This window comes from Hippopotamus amphibius, chromosome 6 (genome assembly GCF_030028045.1).
Source record: "Hippopotamus amphibius kiboko isolate mHipAmp2 chromosome 6, mHipAmp2.hap2, whole genome shotgun sequence".
NCBI classification, from domain to species: domain Eukaryota; kingdom Metazoa; phylum Chordata; class Mammalia; order Artiodactyla; family Hippopotamidae; genus Hippopotamus; species Hippopotamus amphibius.
In genome coordinates this window covers 171,365,655-171,384,870 of record NC_080191.1, presented here as the reverse complement: position 1 = coordinate 171,384,870, position 19,216 = coordinate 171,365,655, and the positions used below count along the sequence as shown (strand labels likewise).

At 36.9% G+C, this 19,216-nt stretch overlaps 1 protein-coding gene across 3 annotated transcripts in view; it reads right to left on the bottom strand.

The window, feature by feature from the left end:
• Nucleotides 1-19,216, bottom strand: part of SNX4 (sorting nexin 4) — a 64,669-nt gene that overhangs the window by 33,012 nt on the left and 12,441 nt on the right. For all 3 annotated transcript variants that reach the window (XM_057738181.1, XM_057738182.1, XM_057738183.1), the window contains 4 exons: nucleotides 16,875-16,996; nucleotides 11,100-11,235; nucleotides 10,873-11,022; nucleotides 10,361-10,408 (listed from right to left, as the gene is read on the bottom strand). In XM_057738181.1, the coding sequence (XP_057594164.1) occupies nucleotides 10,361-10,408; nucleotides 10,873-11,022; nucleotides 11,100-11,235; nucleotides 16,875-16,996 (456 nt within the window). The remainder of the gene's footprint in view (nucleotides 1-10,360; nucleotides 10,409-10,872; nucleotides 11,023-11,099; nucleotides 11,236-16,874; nucleotides 16,997-19,216) is intronic.

Below are 19,216 nucleotides of genomic sequence, written 5' to 3'. Positions count from 1 at the left end.
AAGCTTAATTTGTTATTGAATTCAGAGGATTCTCTTATTTCTAAAATGGGCATTTTACCCATTCTTGACCTTTCTTACATCTCAAGGGCAAAGGAGCTAATGCATGTGAAAGTCCTTACAATTAAAGCAACTATGAATTTAAGGCATATATTACTCCCTTATGTTCTTTAAGTGAATTCAAATCACTAAACACCAACGTGTTAATGACTTCATAGCCACATGCAAATGAGATTCTTTAAATAAGGATGAAATTACATAAAAACTATCAGTAAAAAAGGAAAATTTTCATGTGTATCTTTTTCTCAATCTCATACTTAATACCACCAATTTATTTTTTACTTTTAATATAACCAATTTACCATTATAGAAGGCCTATAAAATGTAAACCATCCCCATCCTAACCTCTGCTCACCAAACACCCTGTCAGGTCAGTCTATCACAGCACCCCACCCAATCAGCTCATCATTTCACAAGATTCTATTAAAGAGAGAAACTGCCTAAAATGTCATCAAATCAGAAACTTCTCCCCAAAGCTAGATCTCTACACACCTACCCAGACTGTTTCACGTCTGAAAGGTTACCACCCGCCCACCTTATCAGAACCCCCCCACTAAACAGATGAGGACTCCCCTGGTGGTCCAGTGGTTAAGACTCCATGCTTCCCCTGCAGCAGGTGCAGGTTCGAGCCCTCACACCACTATGTCACACGGCCCTACCTCATCTCCTTTATTACAGTGCTGTCCGACAGCCCCTGGGCTGTCTGCTCGTCTCCTAGCTGTCCGCTAGAATATAAGAGCCACAAGAAAAGCACAACGTGAACGGGGCCCCCAGAGTTGCTCAGTGGCTGCCATGGCAATACTTTAATCTGCTTTGTTTATTCCTGGACCCCCAGTGCCTCCCGATGCCTAGCACAAGACAAACATGCAATAAGTATTGGCGCAATGAAAAAAATAACCCCGACTACTCTGCAGCCCCAACTTACTACCTGTCCCATGTTCTTTAATCCCCACCACCCCTTCGCTTTCCAATTCCTAAGTATACTTTCCTTTCCTTGTCCTAGACCTTGTCCTTCCTTTATTTCATTTTCAGGTTCTCATCTTCCCCAAACCTTGCCTAGTAAACCATCACCAGCTTGCCCTCTCTCTAACATTCTTCTTCCCTTTCCCCCTACGCTGACCCCACTGCAGGTTTCTCATCATTCAGGTCTCAGCTCAAACGTTCTCTCTACAACCATGTGACCCAGTTTGCCCAGGACAGTCCTGGTTTATACCTGTTGTCCTAATATAATTATTAGCAGAGCCCCTTTTTATTCTCAAAAGTGTTCCTATTTGAACAATAAATTTTATTGTCACATATCTCAAAATAACCCCTGGGAAAAAAATCCCTGCTGTCATACTCTCTCACAATAATGACTGTTTTCCTTTATATCACCTATAACTTTCAAAATATCTTAAATAAATCTTAACTCAAAGTCTCCAACCACTGCAATACAAGCTCCATAAGAACATGGAGTTTATGACTGTTTCCAGGTTATTCAATGTTGTATCCACAGCACGCAGAAGAGTGCCAGACAGTCTGTAGGCACCCAGCATTTGGAATCTCCAGACTCGCAGAGATCCTAAAGGCCCAGATCTTATCTCTGGCAGGCCCTGCTCCAAGCAACAGACAGGGCTCTGGATCCTTCTGAGTCAGACTAAATTCATTTCAGGGTTCAGCATATGGATGAACGCTTACTTTCATGTAAGTAACTTACCAAGTTAACTGAGTTAACATGATATTACTTTAAAGTAAGGTAACTAGTTTATAGGTTCATTACTCTAGAGAGAAACTATCTGCTCTCCCTTCATTGAATTAACAGGAGTATCATAAAAATATTCAATAAAAAAGAAGGAACACCAATAAACAGCAGTGATGATGTTGCAGAAAAGAACTGATCCCATGAGACACCAAGCACAACACTCGGAGCGTTGGAGAACTCAGGTTTATTGAGCCAGCGGACCCAGACGAGCGAACGCTCCAAAATTCTGGGGCCTCGTTTCAGGGGAGTCTTCTCCTCATATAGGTTAAAACGTACAGCTATCATTTGTACAAACTGATTGGCTACAAATTACTCTAGGTCACGGGCAGTTACAGAGAGCGGGAGTTGCCATGGGTTACACACATGGGAGGGGGTCCTAACAGGAACGTGTAGGAGCCGGACATTCCATTCCTATCAGGACGAAGGTCCCAATGTGCATTCTCATATGGGTTGCGGGTTGACGTGAATGGTCACTTAACAAGTCTGCGTGCAAAGGGTCTCAAACAAAGGCTTGGGGTGGGTGCCTGAGAGCCAGACAGTCTTCCCTTATCTGATCACTCTTAGTCATTCATTTTACTGTTTCACTGAGAGTGGCGAGCAAGCCTTTGCAAGATAGAGGGAGGAAGCAATTACAAGTATGGAAGTTTCCATTTCCTCATCAATGAAGAAGTCTGCTGCTCATATCTGTGTTAGACGGAGCACAGGGCGGGGGCGGGGCGGGCGGCTTCCCTGGCGGCCCAGGGGTCAGGACTCCGTGCTCTCACCGCCGAGGGCCCGGGCTCCGTCCCTGGTCGGGGAACGAAGATCCCACACACCCCGCAGAGCAGCCACCCCCACCCCTCTCAGAAAGAGAGCACAGACTTTCTAAAAAGGAAAATTTTATAATTATCTTGCTACGTATAATAATCACTCTAAAAAGATTTAAGAAAACTTAAACCATTAGGCCCAAACTATAGATCACATTACACATGCTTGTAAGGGGGGAAAACTAAAGCTGATATTTCAATTTGATGACGACAGTCCAATAGCCAAGTTCAAATATTCTCTTTTTCGTAACTGCAGGTCAACTGACCTACCACACTATGTTAGCTCCAGTCTGACTCAGAACAATCTCATTTTCACTGAAATATAGTTTTCAACATTCCTTTACCAACCAACTTTATATACATTAATTGCATAATTAATAAGTGAGAAGAGAAGGAATACAGGATGATAATCAAGAAGCGCTCTGAGTTAGGCCTAGACTTGGATTCAGCCTCTATCACTTGTAACTATGTGGCCTTGGGTAAGTCACTTTCTCGAGCTCCTCATCTAAAAAACTGGAATAATACTGAACTAACCTCAGAGGTACTGAGGCAGCTGCCAGCAAAAAAAACATGACAGTGTATTCAAGTACAGCACTTAAGCACACATAAATACTTAAGGTTAATAATATTCAGATAAGATCCTGCTTTAGGTTCTAAATTTTTCTTTTTTTTTACCAATTTTGATAATCTTCTAAAATTATTCCTCTAAAAATACTCTTACATGTCATTTTACAGCAATGGTTATCAAGTTTTAGGCTCATGGGAATCAATACGTCGGAATGAACTCTAGGATTCAGTATTTTGAACAAACAACCCCAACAAATTGAGACTCATGAAGCCGGCTGACCACACTTTAAGAAACACTAAATTTAAAAAAATTTTTTAATCAAAAACTAGCTGCATGCTAAAAAGAAGAAAGAGAAGAAGAAAGAAACACTGAATTACGAGTACTCAGCCAGCAAGTCAACCTTTTCTTAATGCCTCAAGGTAACCACTATAAACAAATAATACTGAATCCACTTGTGATGCAATGAAGCCCCAGGGTGTCCGGATTTAGCCCCATGCCCAAGGCCTCTGAACTGCAGTGTCTAACTCCCCTATCAGTGTTATCCTTTACCAGCAGACTCAGCAGTCAATTTTCACTATTGTCACAGTGTATCTCCAGCAGTATTCACTTTTAGACCTTTTAAATTTTCTTCCATGTTGCAGCCTAGAAAATAGATAGCCAAGTTTGTTTGAATAACTATAACAAAATTAGGTGGGTACTATCTGAAAGGACCAAAGAATGTCTGTAAGTATTGTAATAAGTTATGTTACATCCATTTGAACATCTCAGAAGTCAGTTCTAAATCCCACCTTTCAACTGTGATCAGGTTAGTTGTAACTGCCAAATACATGACCTCCAAATAAGTGAAGTGGATGTCTTTCTCTTTCTCTCTCTCAATATGTATATATGCATGGACAACCTCACATACATGTTTGTATGTATGCATGCACGTGTGTGTGTGTGTGTGTGTGTGAGAGAGTCCAAAAAGGTCCCATTTCCTTGCACGGGTTTCCAAATTCTCCCCATACATTTTATGTCTGGTCCCTTTCATTACAGTTCTGACGATTCAAATTAGTAATATTGTGCACAGAGTATTACCTTACAAAGATTTTATAAAAGTTGAAGTAAGATTTTACCATAAGGCTACCAAATACAAAACATTATACCTAAACATTTAAATGGCACCTACACACAAGATTCAAAGTACTCTGTAAATAGCATAGTCTATGTGGATAGAGAAATTCAAGAGTTTTCTCAAGGCCACCCAAGTTACGGTCAAAAACTGGGTTAAGAACAAACAACCAAAAACTAGTTACTAAACTAATAACTAAATCAATGACTAAAAATTTTTAAATTTTCTATTATATAAAGAGACATCACCAAAAAATACATATTTTAGTTTGCTCTTTTCCTTATTACCAGCGCCTAAAAAATCTTGGATTGGTTCTCAGAAAATTCTGCGAAAATATAAATAATTTTTTAAAGTTTAGAGGTATTTCAAACCATCTCTAAACTAAAATTCCAGTATTCTCTCTAAGCACTACAATGAATTATAGATAAGAAAATACTAATTTTTTCATGTTATCTGCCAACAAAATACTTGTAAGTTAAAACTCATTTATGACAGAATTAGATACTTGATTATATTTTCTGTGCAGAAAAAAAAAAAATCTCTTCCTTGCCTTTTTGTGTTAAAATTAAAATACCTATATACCAACACGTAAACCTCTAGGGGGTGTTCTTAAAATTACTGTAAAGACATTTTGTTCTTGCTGCCTAGACCTATTAAACTTTTTTCTTTTTTTTAAGCTCTTTATTGGAATATATTTGCTTTACACTCTTGTACCAGTTTTTGAGGTACACCAAAGTGAATCAGCTGTATTTATACACATATCCCTATATCCCCTCCCTCCCACGAATCCCTCCCCCGCTCCCTGTCCTGGCCCTCTAAGGCATCTCCCATCATCAAGTTGATCTCCTTTTGTTATACAGCAACTTCCCCACTAGCTATCTATTTTAAAGTTGGTAGTGTAAATATGTCTATGCTAGTCTCTCACTCCGTCCCAGCTTCCCCTTCACCCCCCACCCCAGCCCCGTGTCCTCAAGGCCATTCTCTACCTCTGCATCTCCACTCTTGCCTGTCACTGGGTTCATCAGTACCATTTCTTCAGATTCCATATATTATGTATTAGCATACAGTATGTGTTTTTCTCTTTCTGGCTTACTTCACTCTGTATGACAGATTCTAGGTCTATCCACCTCATGACATATACTTCAATTTCATTCCTTTTTATGGCTGAGTAATATTCCATTGTATATATGTGCCACATCTTCTTTACCTATTCATCTGTTGATGGGCATTTAGGTTGCTTCCATGTCCTGGCTATTGTAAATAGTGCTGCAATGAACATTATACTACATGTTTGTTTTGGGATTATGGTTTTCTCCGGGTATATGCCCAGGAGTGGGATTACTGGGTCGTATGGTAGTTCCAATTTTAGTTTTTTAAGGAACTTCCAAACTGTTTTTCATAGTGGCTGTACCAGTTTACATTCCCACCAACAGTGCAGGAGAGTTCCCTTTTCTCCACACCCTCTCCAACATTTATTGTTTCTAGATTTTGTGATGATGGCCATTCTGATCGGTGTGAGGTGATACCTCATTGTGGCTTTGACTTGCATTTCTCTAATGATTAGTGATGTTGAGCATCTTTTCACGTGTTTGTTGGCCATCTGTATGTCTTCCTTGGAGAAATGTCTATTTAGGTCTTCTGCCCATTTGTGGATTGGGTTATTTGCTTTATTGGTATTAAGCTGCATGAGCTGCTTGTATATTCTGGAGATTAATCCTTTGTCCGTTGCTTCGTTGGCAAGTATTTTCTCCCATTCTGAGGGTTGTCTTCTTGTTCTGTTTATGGTTTCTTTCACTGTGCAAAAGCTTTTCAGTTTCATTAGGTCCCATTTGTTTATTCTTGATTTTACGTCCATTCTTCTAGGAGGTGGGTCAAAAGGATGTTGCTTTGATGGATGTCATAGAGTGTTCTGCCTATGTTTTCCTCGAGGAGTTTTATAGTGTCTGGACTTACATTGAGGTCTTTAATCCATTTTGAGTTTATTTTTGTGTGTGGTGTTAGGAAGTGTTCTAATTTCATTCTTTTACATGTTGCTGTCCAATTTTCCCAGTGCCACTTACTGAAGAGGCTGTCTTTTTTCCATTGTATTTTCTTGCCTCCTTTGTCAAAGATAAGGTGCCCATATGTGCTTGGGTTTACCTCTGAGTTCTCTATTCTGTTCCATTGATCTACCTTTCTATTTTTGTGCCAATACCATACTGTCTTGATCACTGTGGCCTTACATATACGTTTGAATTCAGGAAGCCTAATTCCACCAACTCTGTCTTTCCTTCTCAAGATTGCTTTGGCTATGCAGGGTCTTTGGCGTTTCCATACAAATTATAAGATTTCTTGTTCTAATTCTGTGAAAAATGCCATTGGTAATTTGATAGGGATTGCGCTGAATCTGTAAATTGCTTTGGGTAAGATAGTCATTTTCACAATATTGATTCTTCCAATCCAAGAACATGGTATGTCTCTCCAACTGTTTGTATCATCTTTCATTTCTTTCATCAGTGTCTTATAGTTTTCTGCATACAGGTCTTTTGCCTACTTAGGAAGATTTATTCCTAGGTATTTTATTCTTTTTGTTGCAATGGTAAATGGAAGAGTTTCCTTAATTGCTCTTTCTGTTCTTTCATTGTTAGTGTATAGGAATGCAAGAGATTTCTGCGCATTAATTTTGTATCCTGCTACTTTACTAAATTCATCGATTAGTGCTAGCAGTTTTCTGGTAGAGTCTTTAGGGTTTTCTATGTATAATATCATGTCATCTGCAGAGAGTGACAATTTTACTTCTTTTCCAGTTTGGATTCCTTTTATTTCATTTTCTTCTCTGATTGCTGTGGCTAACACTTCCAAAACTATGTTGAATAATAATGGTGAGAGTGGACACCCCTGTCTTGTTCCTGTCCTTAGAGGGAATTCTTTCAGTTTTTCACCATTTAGAACGATGATGGCTGTTGGTTTGTCAAGTGTGGGTTTTATTATGTTGAGGTAATTTCCTTCTATGCCCATTTTCTGGAGAGTTTTTATCATAAATGGATGTTGAATTTTGTCAAAAAGCTTTTTCTACATCTATTGAGATTATCATATGGTTTTTATCCTTCAATTTGTTAATATGGTGTATCACATTGATTGATTTGTGTATATTGAAGAATCCTTGCATTCCAGGGATAAACCCCACTTGATCATGGTGTATGATCTTTTTAATGTGCTGCTGCATTCTGTTAGCTAGTATTTTGTTGAGGATTTTTGCATCTATATTCATCGGTGATATTGGTCTGTAATTTTCTTTTTTTGTGACATCTTTGCCTGGTTTTGGTATCAGGGTTTTGGTGGCCTCATAGAATGAGTTTGGGAGTGTTCCTCCTTCTGCTATAATTTGGAAGAGTTTGAGAAGAACAGGTGTTAGCTCTTCTCTAAATGTTTGATAGAATTTGCCTGTGAAGCCATCTGGCCCTGGGCTTTTGTGTGTTGGGAGATTTTTAATCACAGACTCAATTTCCGTACTTGTGACTGGTCTGTTCATACGTTCTACTTCTTCCCGGTTCAGTCTTGGAAGATTGTACTTTTTTAAGAATGTATCCATTTCTTCCAGGTTATCCAATTGATTGGCATATAGTTGTTTGTAGTAGTCTCTCATGATCTTTTGTATTTCTGTGGTGTCCGTTGTTACTTCCCCTTTTTCATTTCTAATTCTGTTGATTTGCATCTTCTCCCTTTTTTTCCTGATAAGTTTGGCTAATGGTTTATCAATTTTGTTTATCTTCTCAAAGAACCAGCTTTTAGTTTCATTGATCTTTGCTATTGTTTCCTTCATTTCTTTCTCATTTATTTCTGATCTGATCTTTATGATTTCTTTCTTTCTGCTCACTTTGGTGTTTTTTTGTTCTTTCTCTAGTTGTTTTAGGTGTAAGGTTAGGTTGTTTGTTCGAGATTTTTCTTGTTCCTTGAGGTAGGACTGTATTGCTATAAACTTCCCTCTTAGAGCCGCTTTTGCTGCATCCCATAAGTTTTGGGTTGTTGTGTTTTCACTGTCATTTGTTTCTAGGTATTTTTTTATTTCCTCATTGATTTCTTCAGTGATTTCTTGGTTGCTTAATAGTGTATTGTTTAGTCTCCATATGGTTGTATTTTTTACAGTTTTTTTCCTGTAATTGATATCTAGTCTCATGGTGTGGTCAGAGAAAATGCTTGACATGATTTCAGTTTTTTTGAATTTACTGAGGCTTGATTTGTGACCCAAGATGTGATGTATCCTGGAGAACATTCTGTGTGCACTTGAGAAGAAAGTGTATTCTGTAGTGTTTGGATGGAATGTCCTCTAAATATCAATTAAGTCAAGATGGTCTAATGTGTCATTTAAAGCTTGTGTGTCCTTATTTATTTTGTTTGGATGATCTGTCCATTGGTGTAAGTGGGGTGTTCAAGTCTCCTACTATTATTGTATTACTGTCGATGTCCCCTTTTATGGCTGTTAGCATTTGCCTTATGTATTGAGGTGCTCCAATGTTGGGGGCATAGATATTTACAATTGTTATATCTTCTTGGATGGATCCCTTGACCATTATGTAGTGTCCTTCCTTGTCTCTTGTAATAGTCTTTACTTTAAAGTCTAATGTGTCTGATATGAGTGTTGCTACTCCAGCTTTCTTTTGGCTTCCATTTGCATGGAGTATCTTTTTCCATCCCTTTACTTTCAGTCTCTATGTGTCCCTTGGTCTGAAGTGGGTTTCCTGTAGACAGCATATAGAAGGGTCTTGTTTTTGTATCCATTCAGCCAGTCTGTGTCTTTGGTTGGAGCATTTAATCCACTTACGTTTAAGGTGATTATTGACATGTGTGTTCCTATTACCATTTTCTTAATTGTTTTGGGTTTGTTTTTGTAGGTCTTTTCATTCTCTTTTGTTTCCTGCTTAGAAAAGTTCCTTTAGCAATTGTTGTAATGCTGGTTTGGTGGTGATGAATTCTCTTAATTTTTGCTTATCTGTAAAGCTTTTGATTTCTCTGTCGAATCTGAATGAGATTCCTGCTGGGTAGAGTATTCTTGGCTGTAGGTTTTTCTCTTTTAGGACTTTCAGTATATCCTGCCATTCCCTTCTGGCCTGCAGAGTTTCTGCAGAAAGATCAGCTGTTATCCTTATGGGTTTTCCTTTATATGTTATTTGTTGCTTTTCTCTTGCTGCTTTTAATATTTTTTCTTTGTGTGTAATTTTTGTTAGTTTGATTAATATGTGCCTTGGTGTATTTCTCCTTGAGTTTATTCTGTATGTTTATTCTGTATGCATGTTACTGTGTTATCCTGTGAATTGTTTATCATTTTATACATTATATTAATTTATATTACTTTTTCTTCTTACCTATTCAGTTTACACAAGAGATGAAAACTTTTTTAAAAATATGCAACAACCAGTGTTAAATTATTTTGGGGAACAAGAGGGAGAACAGAGTGGGGTTAGGGTGGCTGTCTTATGAGGGACATGCTGTTTAATTTTTAGATAACAGTTCCGTTCCCAGACTCTAATTCTAATGACTGAATATGAAAAGCTGTCAAAATCTAATTCAGCTTGTATCATTAACAGATGCTAACACAAAATGAATCCTATGCCCACTCAAAACTGACCACGTCCCAGAAGACAGAAGAAGCACAACTGATGGTCCATCTTCTAGTCTACTAAGATTGGAAAACCCAAGCTCAATTCTTCAGAAGTATGTTTCCTATCTAATAGAGTGAGCAATTATGGGGGCACCATTGAGAATGGCAGTGTTAAGGACAGAGAGAATAAAAAAAAAAGTATAATATGACTATACTGTGGGAAAAATCAATAGCTTGCATCTAAATTACTGCTTCAGAATGTTCTTTCCCAATAGTATTAAATTCATAACTATGCCCATTATGGTTTCATTATTAACAAAAATTACACCAATCAAAAATAAACTGCACTGTTTCTTTAAAACTTTACCAATGATATTAGATGCAAAGCCTATTTCCCACATTCACTCATTCAATAAATAGCAAGTACCCATTAAGTGCATGGCACTGTGCTAGGAATCATAAAGGAACATGACAGATTATTTCATACAATTATCCTTACCTTCAGCTGAAATCCAGTTTCATTCACAGTCTCCTTCCAGTTACCTTCCTAAAAATTAAAGTTAATTTTAGATAACACTGTAAAATAGCCCATAAGGAATATTCCAAATTAAATACCTATTGTTCTATTCTTCTTTCGTGGGAGATGGGAGAGAGAGATTAAAAAATAATTCTTTTCACTGCAAAATTAAACATACAATCCAAATTTCAAAAAGATGGACCCAAGATTTTATAGATCCAGGCTTCAAAGATCTAAAAACTAACTTTGATACCATTTAAGTGATATCAAAAAAGTACCATCTTTAGTACATTTAAGTATAGAAATGTTAGCCAAAAGAATGATGTAATACAACACTCTGGAAATTCAAAATAAAACAAAACAAACCATGAAATGCATATAAATTAACAAAGCTGCTCCAAAAGGATCCTTAAGAATTAGCATTCCACAATTTAAAATTTTTAAAATCCCCAGTCAAATGAATTTTTTTAAAAGACTAAATAAAAGAAAAATACCTGTGTTAAAAACAAATAGAAGATTTTGTCTCTACACAGAATGGGATGTGAAGCAACTCTCAGGAGGAAGTTTTCTAAACCGATTCGCCGTCTTTCCACAAAATCCGGGTCCATATTGTCAGCAGAGAGTTTATGCCAAACAAATTCTGCCTAGATAAATAAAACAACCATGAAGAACAGTCTCAATGCTAGATACTTATAAACTATACTGCCTTTTCACTTCTTACCCTTTTTTCTGGTAGAGGTGGCACGACAATATGTGGATAGTAAACTAAAAGGTAGTTTCTCAACAACTCAAATTCACTATACCGCCTCCATAGTGAGTCTGTTAGGACACTCTGACCATCAATATGTTCAACTGACCTGAAAAAGACAGAATAAGATTTCTAGTGTTTTTTAAAAATACAAAGGCATGCACATGACCTCCTTGAAAACTGATAACTCCATTTACTCAATGCTTATGAACCAGGTACTAAGTAGGGAACTTTTCATGGATTATTTAATCCCTACAACAAACCTGTGAAGCAGTGATTACTGTCCCCATTTCACAGATGAGGAAGCAGCTGCACAGTAAATGCACAATCACAAAGATCTGTGGGTAGAGCACTCAGATCCACCTGATTCCCAAGCCCTCACTCCTAACCACTTTCTTCTGGTATAGAAAACCTATCTGAACTCAAGAGGAAATAGTCATATTAGGAACATTCTAAAATCCTCAATGTAAAATAATTCAGTAAATGTATAATAGCTGGCTTCCCAATATAGTAAAGTCTGGCTTAGCCAGTGTTTCATTAAAGAAAAAGCATTTTTAACTGCAACAATGAGAATAACTGCTGCCACAATGAGAGAACAACATTCATGCCAAAGACCATGACACAAAAAACCCTCGATTCAACATTATAAATGAATCAGATGCATCCAAGTACCAGAAAAAAATCAAAAAGCAAAATGTCAATTAACTCTAAAACAGTGGGGAGAAGGGATGTAAAAATTCAATTCTAGTCTTATTTTCAACATAAAGAGCTGCAGAAAATGCCTCATCCATATAAAAGTTCAAGCTGGGGGAAAGCTGGGTAAAATCTTATAAAGATAGAAATTATTCTGACTATTTACAATTTCTGCTAGTGTAATCATTGTTAGAAAACATTTGCCTTCTAAACATTATCTGAACCTTCCCATTTTCTAATTGTTTGCTTGAAAATAACTTAAAGGCCCTCCAAGAAACATGCATATAACCAAAATGTGCATGTATGCACTATGGCACAAAGGCACAGAGCTTAAATCTGTCTTAGAATAAATTCTTGAGAAGATATATACACTATGCCATACTGAACAAAAGGTGTTCGATGTTTTTATTACTTATATTGCTTGCCACTAAATTTATTGATTGTATTAATATATTAATAAAAAAGAAAACATAGTATGAAATTCAAAATGTACAAATGGCTTCCATGGCAAACATATACAATTATTAAAGATATAGGATTATTAAAGAACTGACCAAAAAAAAAAAGAATTGACCTAACCGTTAGCTATGACTAATACTATTCTAATTCAGATTTTCAGCTTCAGCTGAAAAAATATCTTGGGTTAATATGAAGTTTCAAATTATTCAAAATCACTACCAACAGAACCCACATCTTGCTAGATAAATATAGCCTACAAACAGTACATCTAAAGGCTGTTAGAAGATCTACAAATTGATTTTGTTTTGTTTTGTTTTAAAGGCCACAAAAGGCAGGATCTAGTCATTGGAAACCACCTAAAAGCATAGAGAAGACTTTCTTTGGACCACAAAACTACCCCACTTATCCAATCATTTAACAAACACTTAATAGCACACAATTGGTTTTACAAGCAACATTTAATTTAATCCTCACAATAAAGTACATAGCATCATTAGCCCTGTTTTACAAATTAGAAGAATTAAGTAAAGACATCATATAGCCTCCCAAGACAATGAGGCATTCTTACCTATTACTACATACAGTGTTCTTAGCTATTTTAAAAGGGTTCACATTTTATGAACAGGAAAACATAAAAATCTCTGGAGAAATTAAAATCAATGACTTTAGCCTTATTCATTCTTGGCCTATTAAACTATAACACCATAGGCAATTGCTAAATGGACTTTCTAGTTGTGTCCAAAGAGTAGGTAGATAAGCAATGCAATAAAAGTTCAACTTTTCGTCAATATCAAGGCTCACTAATATTCATATTGTCCAAGATAATCTGCATAACAATGAATTACAGCAAGAATTCTACATGATTAAACTAATAAATTCCACGGTTCTGTGGTTGTTGCAGGTCAGTTAGCTCTAGGGGTATAGCACTTACAAAATAATCTATTCAAAAACAGTATTTCTCAAAATGGGTATGTACATGATATGGGGTAGGCAAGAATTTAAGAGAGGGAAAACACAAATTATAAAAAGAAAAAAAAAGACAGATGAATTTGACTATCTTAAAACGCAAAGCCAGGCTTCCTAGGTGGCGCAGTGGTTAAGAATCCACCTGCCGGGGCTTCCTAAGTGGCGCAGTGGTTAAGAATCCGCCTGACAATGCAGAGGTCACGGGTTCAATCCCAGCTCCAGGAAGACCCCACATGCCACAGAGCAACTAAGCCCATGTGCCAAAAAATAAATAAATAAATAAATAAATAAATAAATAAATAAATAAATAAATAAATAAAAAAGAATCCACCTGCCAATGCAGGGGACACAGGTTCGATCCCTGCTCCAGGAAGATCCCACATGCCATGGAGCAACTAAGCCCGTGTGCCACAACTATTGAGCCCATGTGCTGCAACTACTGAAGCCCACGTGCCAAGAGCCCGTGCTCCACAAGAGAAGCCACAGCAATGAGGAGCCTGCGCACTGCAACGAAGAGTAGCCCCCGCTCACCACAACTAAAAGAAAGCCCACGCACAGCAACAAAGACCCAACACAGCCAATAAAATAAATTAATTAATTAAAAAAAAAAAAAGTAAAGCCTTGTACCTGGAAGATGACATTATGGTCCACAGCCCACCTGCTTCAAAACGCCTAGAACTTCGCTTAAAATGTGTCATTTCCTGGACCCCACCCAAAACTATGCAGTTTAACAATTTTTCCAAGTGATTCCTATATATTTTAAAGTTTGAGAATCACTGTTTTAAGATAGATGAAATACAACTGTGAAAGTCAACTCAATAATCCTTCTGTGCACCACACATTTACTGATGATCCACTTATTTATCCAGAGTCTAGCTATGTTACTCACTTTCATGAGTACAGAAGTAAGTACTCACTCACTTCCGTGAGTGCAGAAGTACTTACTCACTTCTGTGAGTAAGTATGGTCACGTCTAACTCCAAGTTTCAAATTATAAAAGTCAAGAGTAAACAACTATAAATTATTCCAGATTATTCAAATCAAGAGTCTCTTTCAGCAATAAAACTAATCAACAACTAATTTCATTGTTCAACTGAGTGAACAGGCACATACTAAAAATATCCTTTTTAGTTGTAAAGTTAAGAATTTACTTAGAAAGCTAGAGCCACGAATTTCTAAAGTATTATCTTTTTTAAGTGACTAACTTAAAAAAAAAAACAACACAGCCCTCTCATGGGACCATCTTTTTTTAAATTACCTTAAAAATCTCTCTGATACATACATGTGTATAGGCATGTCACAAAACAACCTATTTTTTTCAAAACATTTATTTACTGGCTGTGTTGGGTCTTCGTTGCTGCTGCGCAGGCCTTCTCTAGTTGCAGAGAGCAAGGGCCACTTTTCGTTGCAGTGCACTAGCTTCTCATTGCAGTGGCTTCTATTGCTGTGGCGCACAGGCTCTAGGCATGCAGGCTTCAGTAGTTGTGGTGCATGGGCTTAGATGCTCCACAGAATGTGGGATTTTCCTGGCCCAGGGCTGAAACCCGTGTCCCCTGCATTGGCAGGCAGATTCTTAACCACTGCACCACCAAGGAAGTCCAAAACAACCTGTTTTGTTTTTGATTTTTTTTTTTTGACTCCCTGCTTTCCAGTCTTTTTTTATTTTATTTTTTAAATCTTCTTTATGATTTATTTATTATTAATTAATTTATTTATGTATTTTTTGCTGCATTGGGTCATTTTTGTTTTTGAAAATACCACATTTTATTTATTCATACATCAGTTAACAGACAATTCGGTTTTCACTTCTTAGCGATTATGAATACTATGAATGTGTGTGTACAGCTCTATTCACTTTAAAGACTCCTACAGAATATCCTACATGAACAAGGTTATGCGTTGGGTCTTAACTGCTGCATGTGGGCTTCCTCTAGTCGCAGCGAGTAGGGGCTACTCTTTGTTGTGGTACACAGGAGTCTCAGTGCGGTGGCTTCTCTTGTTGCAGAGCACCGGCTCTAGGCGTGCGGACTTCAGTAGTTACGGCACATAGGTTCAGTAGTTGTGGCACAGAGGTTCAGTAGTTGTGGTACATGGGCTTAGTTGCTTTGCGGCATGTGGAATCTTCCCGGCCCAGGGATCAAACCCATGTCCCCTGCATTGGCAGGCAGATTCTTAACAACTGTGCCACCAGGGAAGTCCCCAAAACAACCTATTTTTTTAAAAGACTCATCTTAGCTCTTTTCTCAAAATTCCTTTTGTACAAAAATTTTCTCTTGTTTTTGGAAAACCTTTTTACCTTTTCTTGTTTTTTTGTTTTTTTTCTTTGCTTTGCTTGTTTTGTGTGTGTGTGTGTGTGTGTGTGTGTGTGTGTGTGTGTGTGTGTGAAGGAAGACTATACTTAAAAAGAGAATTTTCAGAATTGTCTATAGACTAAATAAACTTCACCATGATTTTAACTTTCATTTTGGGTAGAACCACAGACCTGGAGAAAACCTTGAAAAAGGCACAGGGTTCAGCCCTGAGGCAAGTTTGGTGACATTGTGGTAAAGCTCATGAAAATGATTTAGAATTTTTTTTAATGTATTCACATTAAAACATGGTTGTAACGCTTTATCAGTTAGGTCTGGTAGTTCTGTTATTTTATTTTAGTAGTTTTCAAAAATTTCTCTCATATCTACTTTTTTTTTTTCCCTACTGAGCCACGTGGCATGCAGGATCGTAGATGCCTGATCAGAGATCGAACCCTTGCCCCCTGCAGTGGAAGTGTGGAGTCTTAACCACTGGACCACCAGGGAAGTCCCTCTACTTGTTTCAATTGAAAGTGTTTCTGCTCAGTCCACAGAAAGAGCTTGTCATTGAGTCTTCCCTTGCTTTTCTCTAGACAAAACAACCTAATTCTTTTAACTTTTTCCTTACGAGGCAAAAGAATTTTCTGGTGAGTTTTGATTACACCAAGATTTACTTTGTCTTTTCAATTTTACCCCAAAGTCTAAAGCTCCAGTCTCAATCAATTTTTAATTGATTTTAATTTCTTGCCCCCCCCCCCCCGCCAAAAAGATTAAACATGTGGAATTCCCTGGCAGTCCAGTGATCAGGACTCCATGCTTCTACTGTAGGGGCACAGGCTGGATCCCTGTTCCAGGGAACTAAGGTCCCACATGCCACACAGTGGGGGAGAGGGGGCGGGGCGGAGATTTTAATTTCTCTGTAACTCCCAACTCTCCTAAAATGACTTAGACTGTATTCTCTCCTCCTAGACTTCATTAACCATCTCCACTTACCTAAGTCCACTTCATACACCCCTGAGAACCTGGCATCTCTTCCCAAAATTACAAAAGGGCTGTATCTTAACACCAAGAACTCCACTAAAGCACGTGTCAAGTAACATTCCAGATCCCAAAAGTATGCCAATAACCTTCCCTCTCCCTCCAAAACAAATACATTAGAATTTAGCTACTAAGAGAACCAGTGTAAAAGACACACCTGTTAACCTGTTAAAAAGTAAAGAAACAACAAAAAATCGCTAAAAAGACAGTGATCTGTAAAAAATTCCATTAATACAAGAGAATTTACATCAACAGCTACCAAAGCTTTTTCTGTCTAAACCTAGGACTAATTCTCATCACTCACCTTGTTTCAATGAGGTAAGCAGTATATGTTTCTTGCATGTTCATGGCATTTCTTCCAGTTCGCTTTTCTGCTTCTGAAACACTAATTTCTATCTTCTTTAACCAAAAATTATTTTCCGTCATCTGCATAAAAACAATGGAAGAACAACAAAAAAACCTTTAAAATTATATTGAAAAAACCCCAGCTATAATAATAATAAAATCCACTATTAAAATAAAATCCATTATTATAATAATAATGCACTTGTAATTAAAATAAAATCTATTATTAGTACATATTTAAGACTACTTTTTTATATCTCTTGAGTTGCGAGGGGTTGCTAAATGACATCAGCAAATGATATGCCTCTTTTTATCAGCATACTGTAGCACATTAAACTTTCCAGAAGCTATTTTAACCAGTGCCATAGATTTAAGTATTAAATGTAGGCAAAATTATAGGAGAAAAAAATAAAAATAAAACAAACATCTCAAATAAGTGACCAAAAATAAATCTATACAGAAATACACGAGAAAATATAAACACACTGTATACAAAGACAAATGATGCTCAATCTTTTTGAGCATATCTAATCTTTTTATTTTATGAAAGTCAAATCTCTATCTCAAATATAAAATACTATATATATGCCAAAAGGTGAGGTTTTCATTGGGAAGGTTAACTTAAAGAAAAAGCAGGCGTCATCACATATTTAACCATAAATTTGCCTAAACTTTTTGGCAGGGGGTAACACGCTCCACTGGGAGACAGCAGGTTTTTCTTTTTCTTTTTTAATATTGCTTTTATTTTTTTAAATTGAAGTATAGTTGATTTACAGTGTTGTTTTAGTTTCTGGTGTACAGCAAAGTGATTCAGTTACATATATATTCTTTTTCATATTCTTTTCCACTATGGTTTATTAAAGGGTAATGAATATAGTTCCCTGTGCTGTACAGTTGGACCTTGTTTATCTGAGATAGCAGGTTTTAAGAACAGAAGACTTATTTCTCCTCTTGCTAGATCATCCCCAGGTCTATATCAAAGCACCAAAGAAAATGAAAAACACATCACTGGTGGTTCATAGGCTCTTTCTGTAGGAAGTGTGCCACTGAAGAGGGTCTTGAATATACCCAAAGATACTCCAAGTTTCAACAAGAAAGACACAGTGAAACCATGTGATAACTGCTGTGCTTTGGTTTTCTTCTCCATTGCTCACTTTTAAAGTTCAGAGGTGGGTTTCAACGCTGTACTATAACTGGGGTTAGTCTGTGAATAAGAGATATCAGTGAAAAGACAGATACACCTAAAAGTTAAAAGAAAAAGCTGCATACAGTAAAACCTGTGTGCTACGAAAACATAAGCAGCTATGTGACAGTACACAAAATTAAATAAGTTATGAATAAAGATGACATAGTTAGGAAGTACCCCCAAAAATGTTGAAGAAAAATGGAGGAGGTAAAAATGCTAAAAGATAAAGGACAGAGAACTAAGAACCAACCCAAAACAAAATAAAAACAAAAACGACTTTGTTGTCAAACAAGACATTTTTATAAAATATAAGTTTTATGTTTATGTACTAAAAAAGAAAATAAGATAGGAGGAAATCATTCAACTAAAAGAAAGCTCAAAAAATCATATAAGCACAAACCACTCAACATTAGCATCATGAAGCCCTCACTGGTTGGGATTATACATATAAAAAAATCTGGGGGCTTCCTAGGTGGCACAGTGGTTAAGAATCCGCCTGCCAATGTAGAGGTCACGGGTTTGATCCCAGCTCCAGGAAGATCCCACATGCCGCGGAGCAACTAAGCCCGTGTGCCAAAAAAAAAAAAAAAAAATCTGGGCCCACAGCCAAGCACTGATTTACCACCATGTATTCCAGTGAAAAATTCTCTGAGTTCTGGAAGCACATGACTGATAAAGCAAATTATTTCCCAGCCATAAAGATAATAGACGAGTCATAAATTTACCCCATTAAAGCCAACTGATTACACAGAAAGAAAAAATAAAAGAATAAAATCAGCTATCATAAAAACTAAAGACTGGCACACAAAAATATCAGCAGCGTTTCTTAGATGATATAAAATTGCTTATACTGTCATGCTAAAGTACAAACAGTGCCAAGAATAACACAACTAATACCATAATTGTTAAAAGGACACAGTCAAAAGATTTAGAAATGAATAAACTTGATGACTGGAAGATGTGACCAGGAGTGTGTTTTAAAGGGACATAATATTTTATTTATTTTTTAAATTGAAGTATAGTTGATTTACAATGCTGTGTTAGTGAGACATGATATTTTAGATGTATTAAAAGTGGACTTTGGGACTTTCTTGGTGGCGCAGTGGTTAAGAATC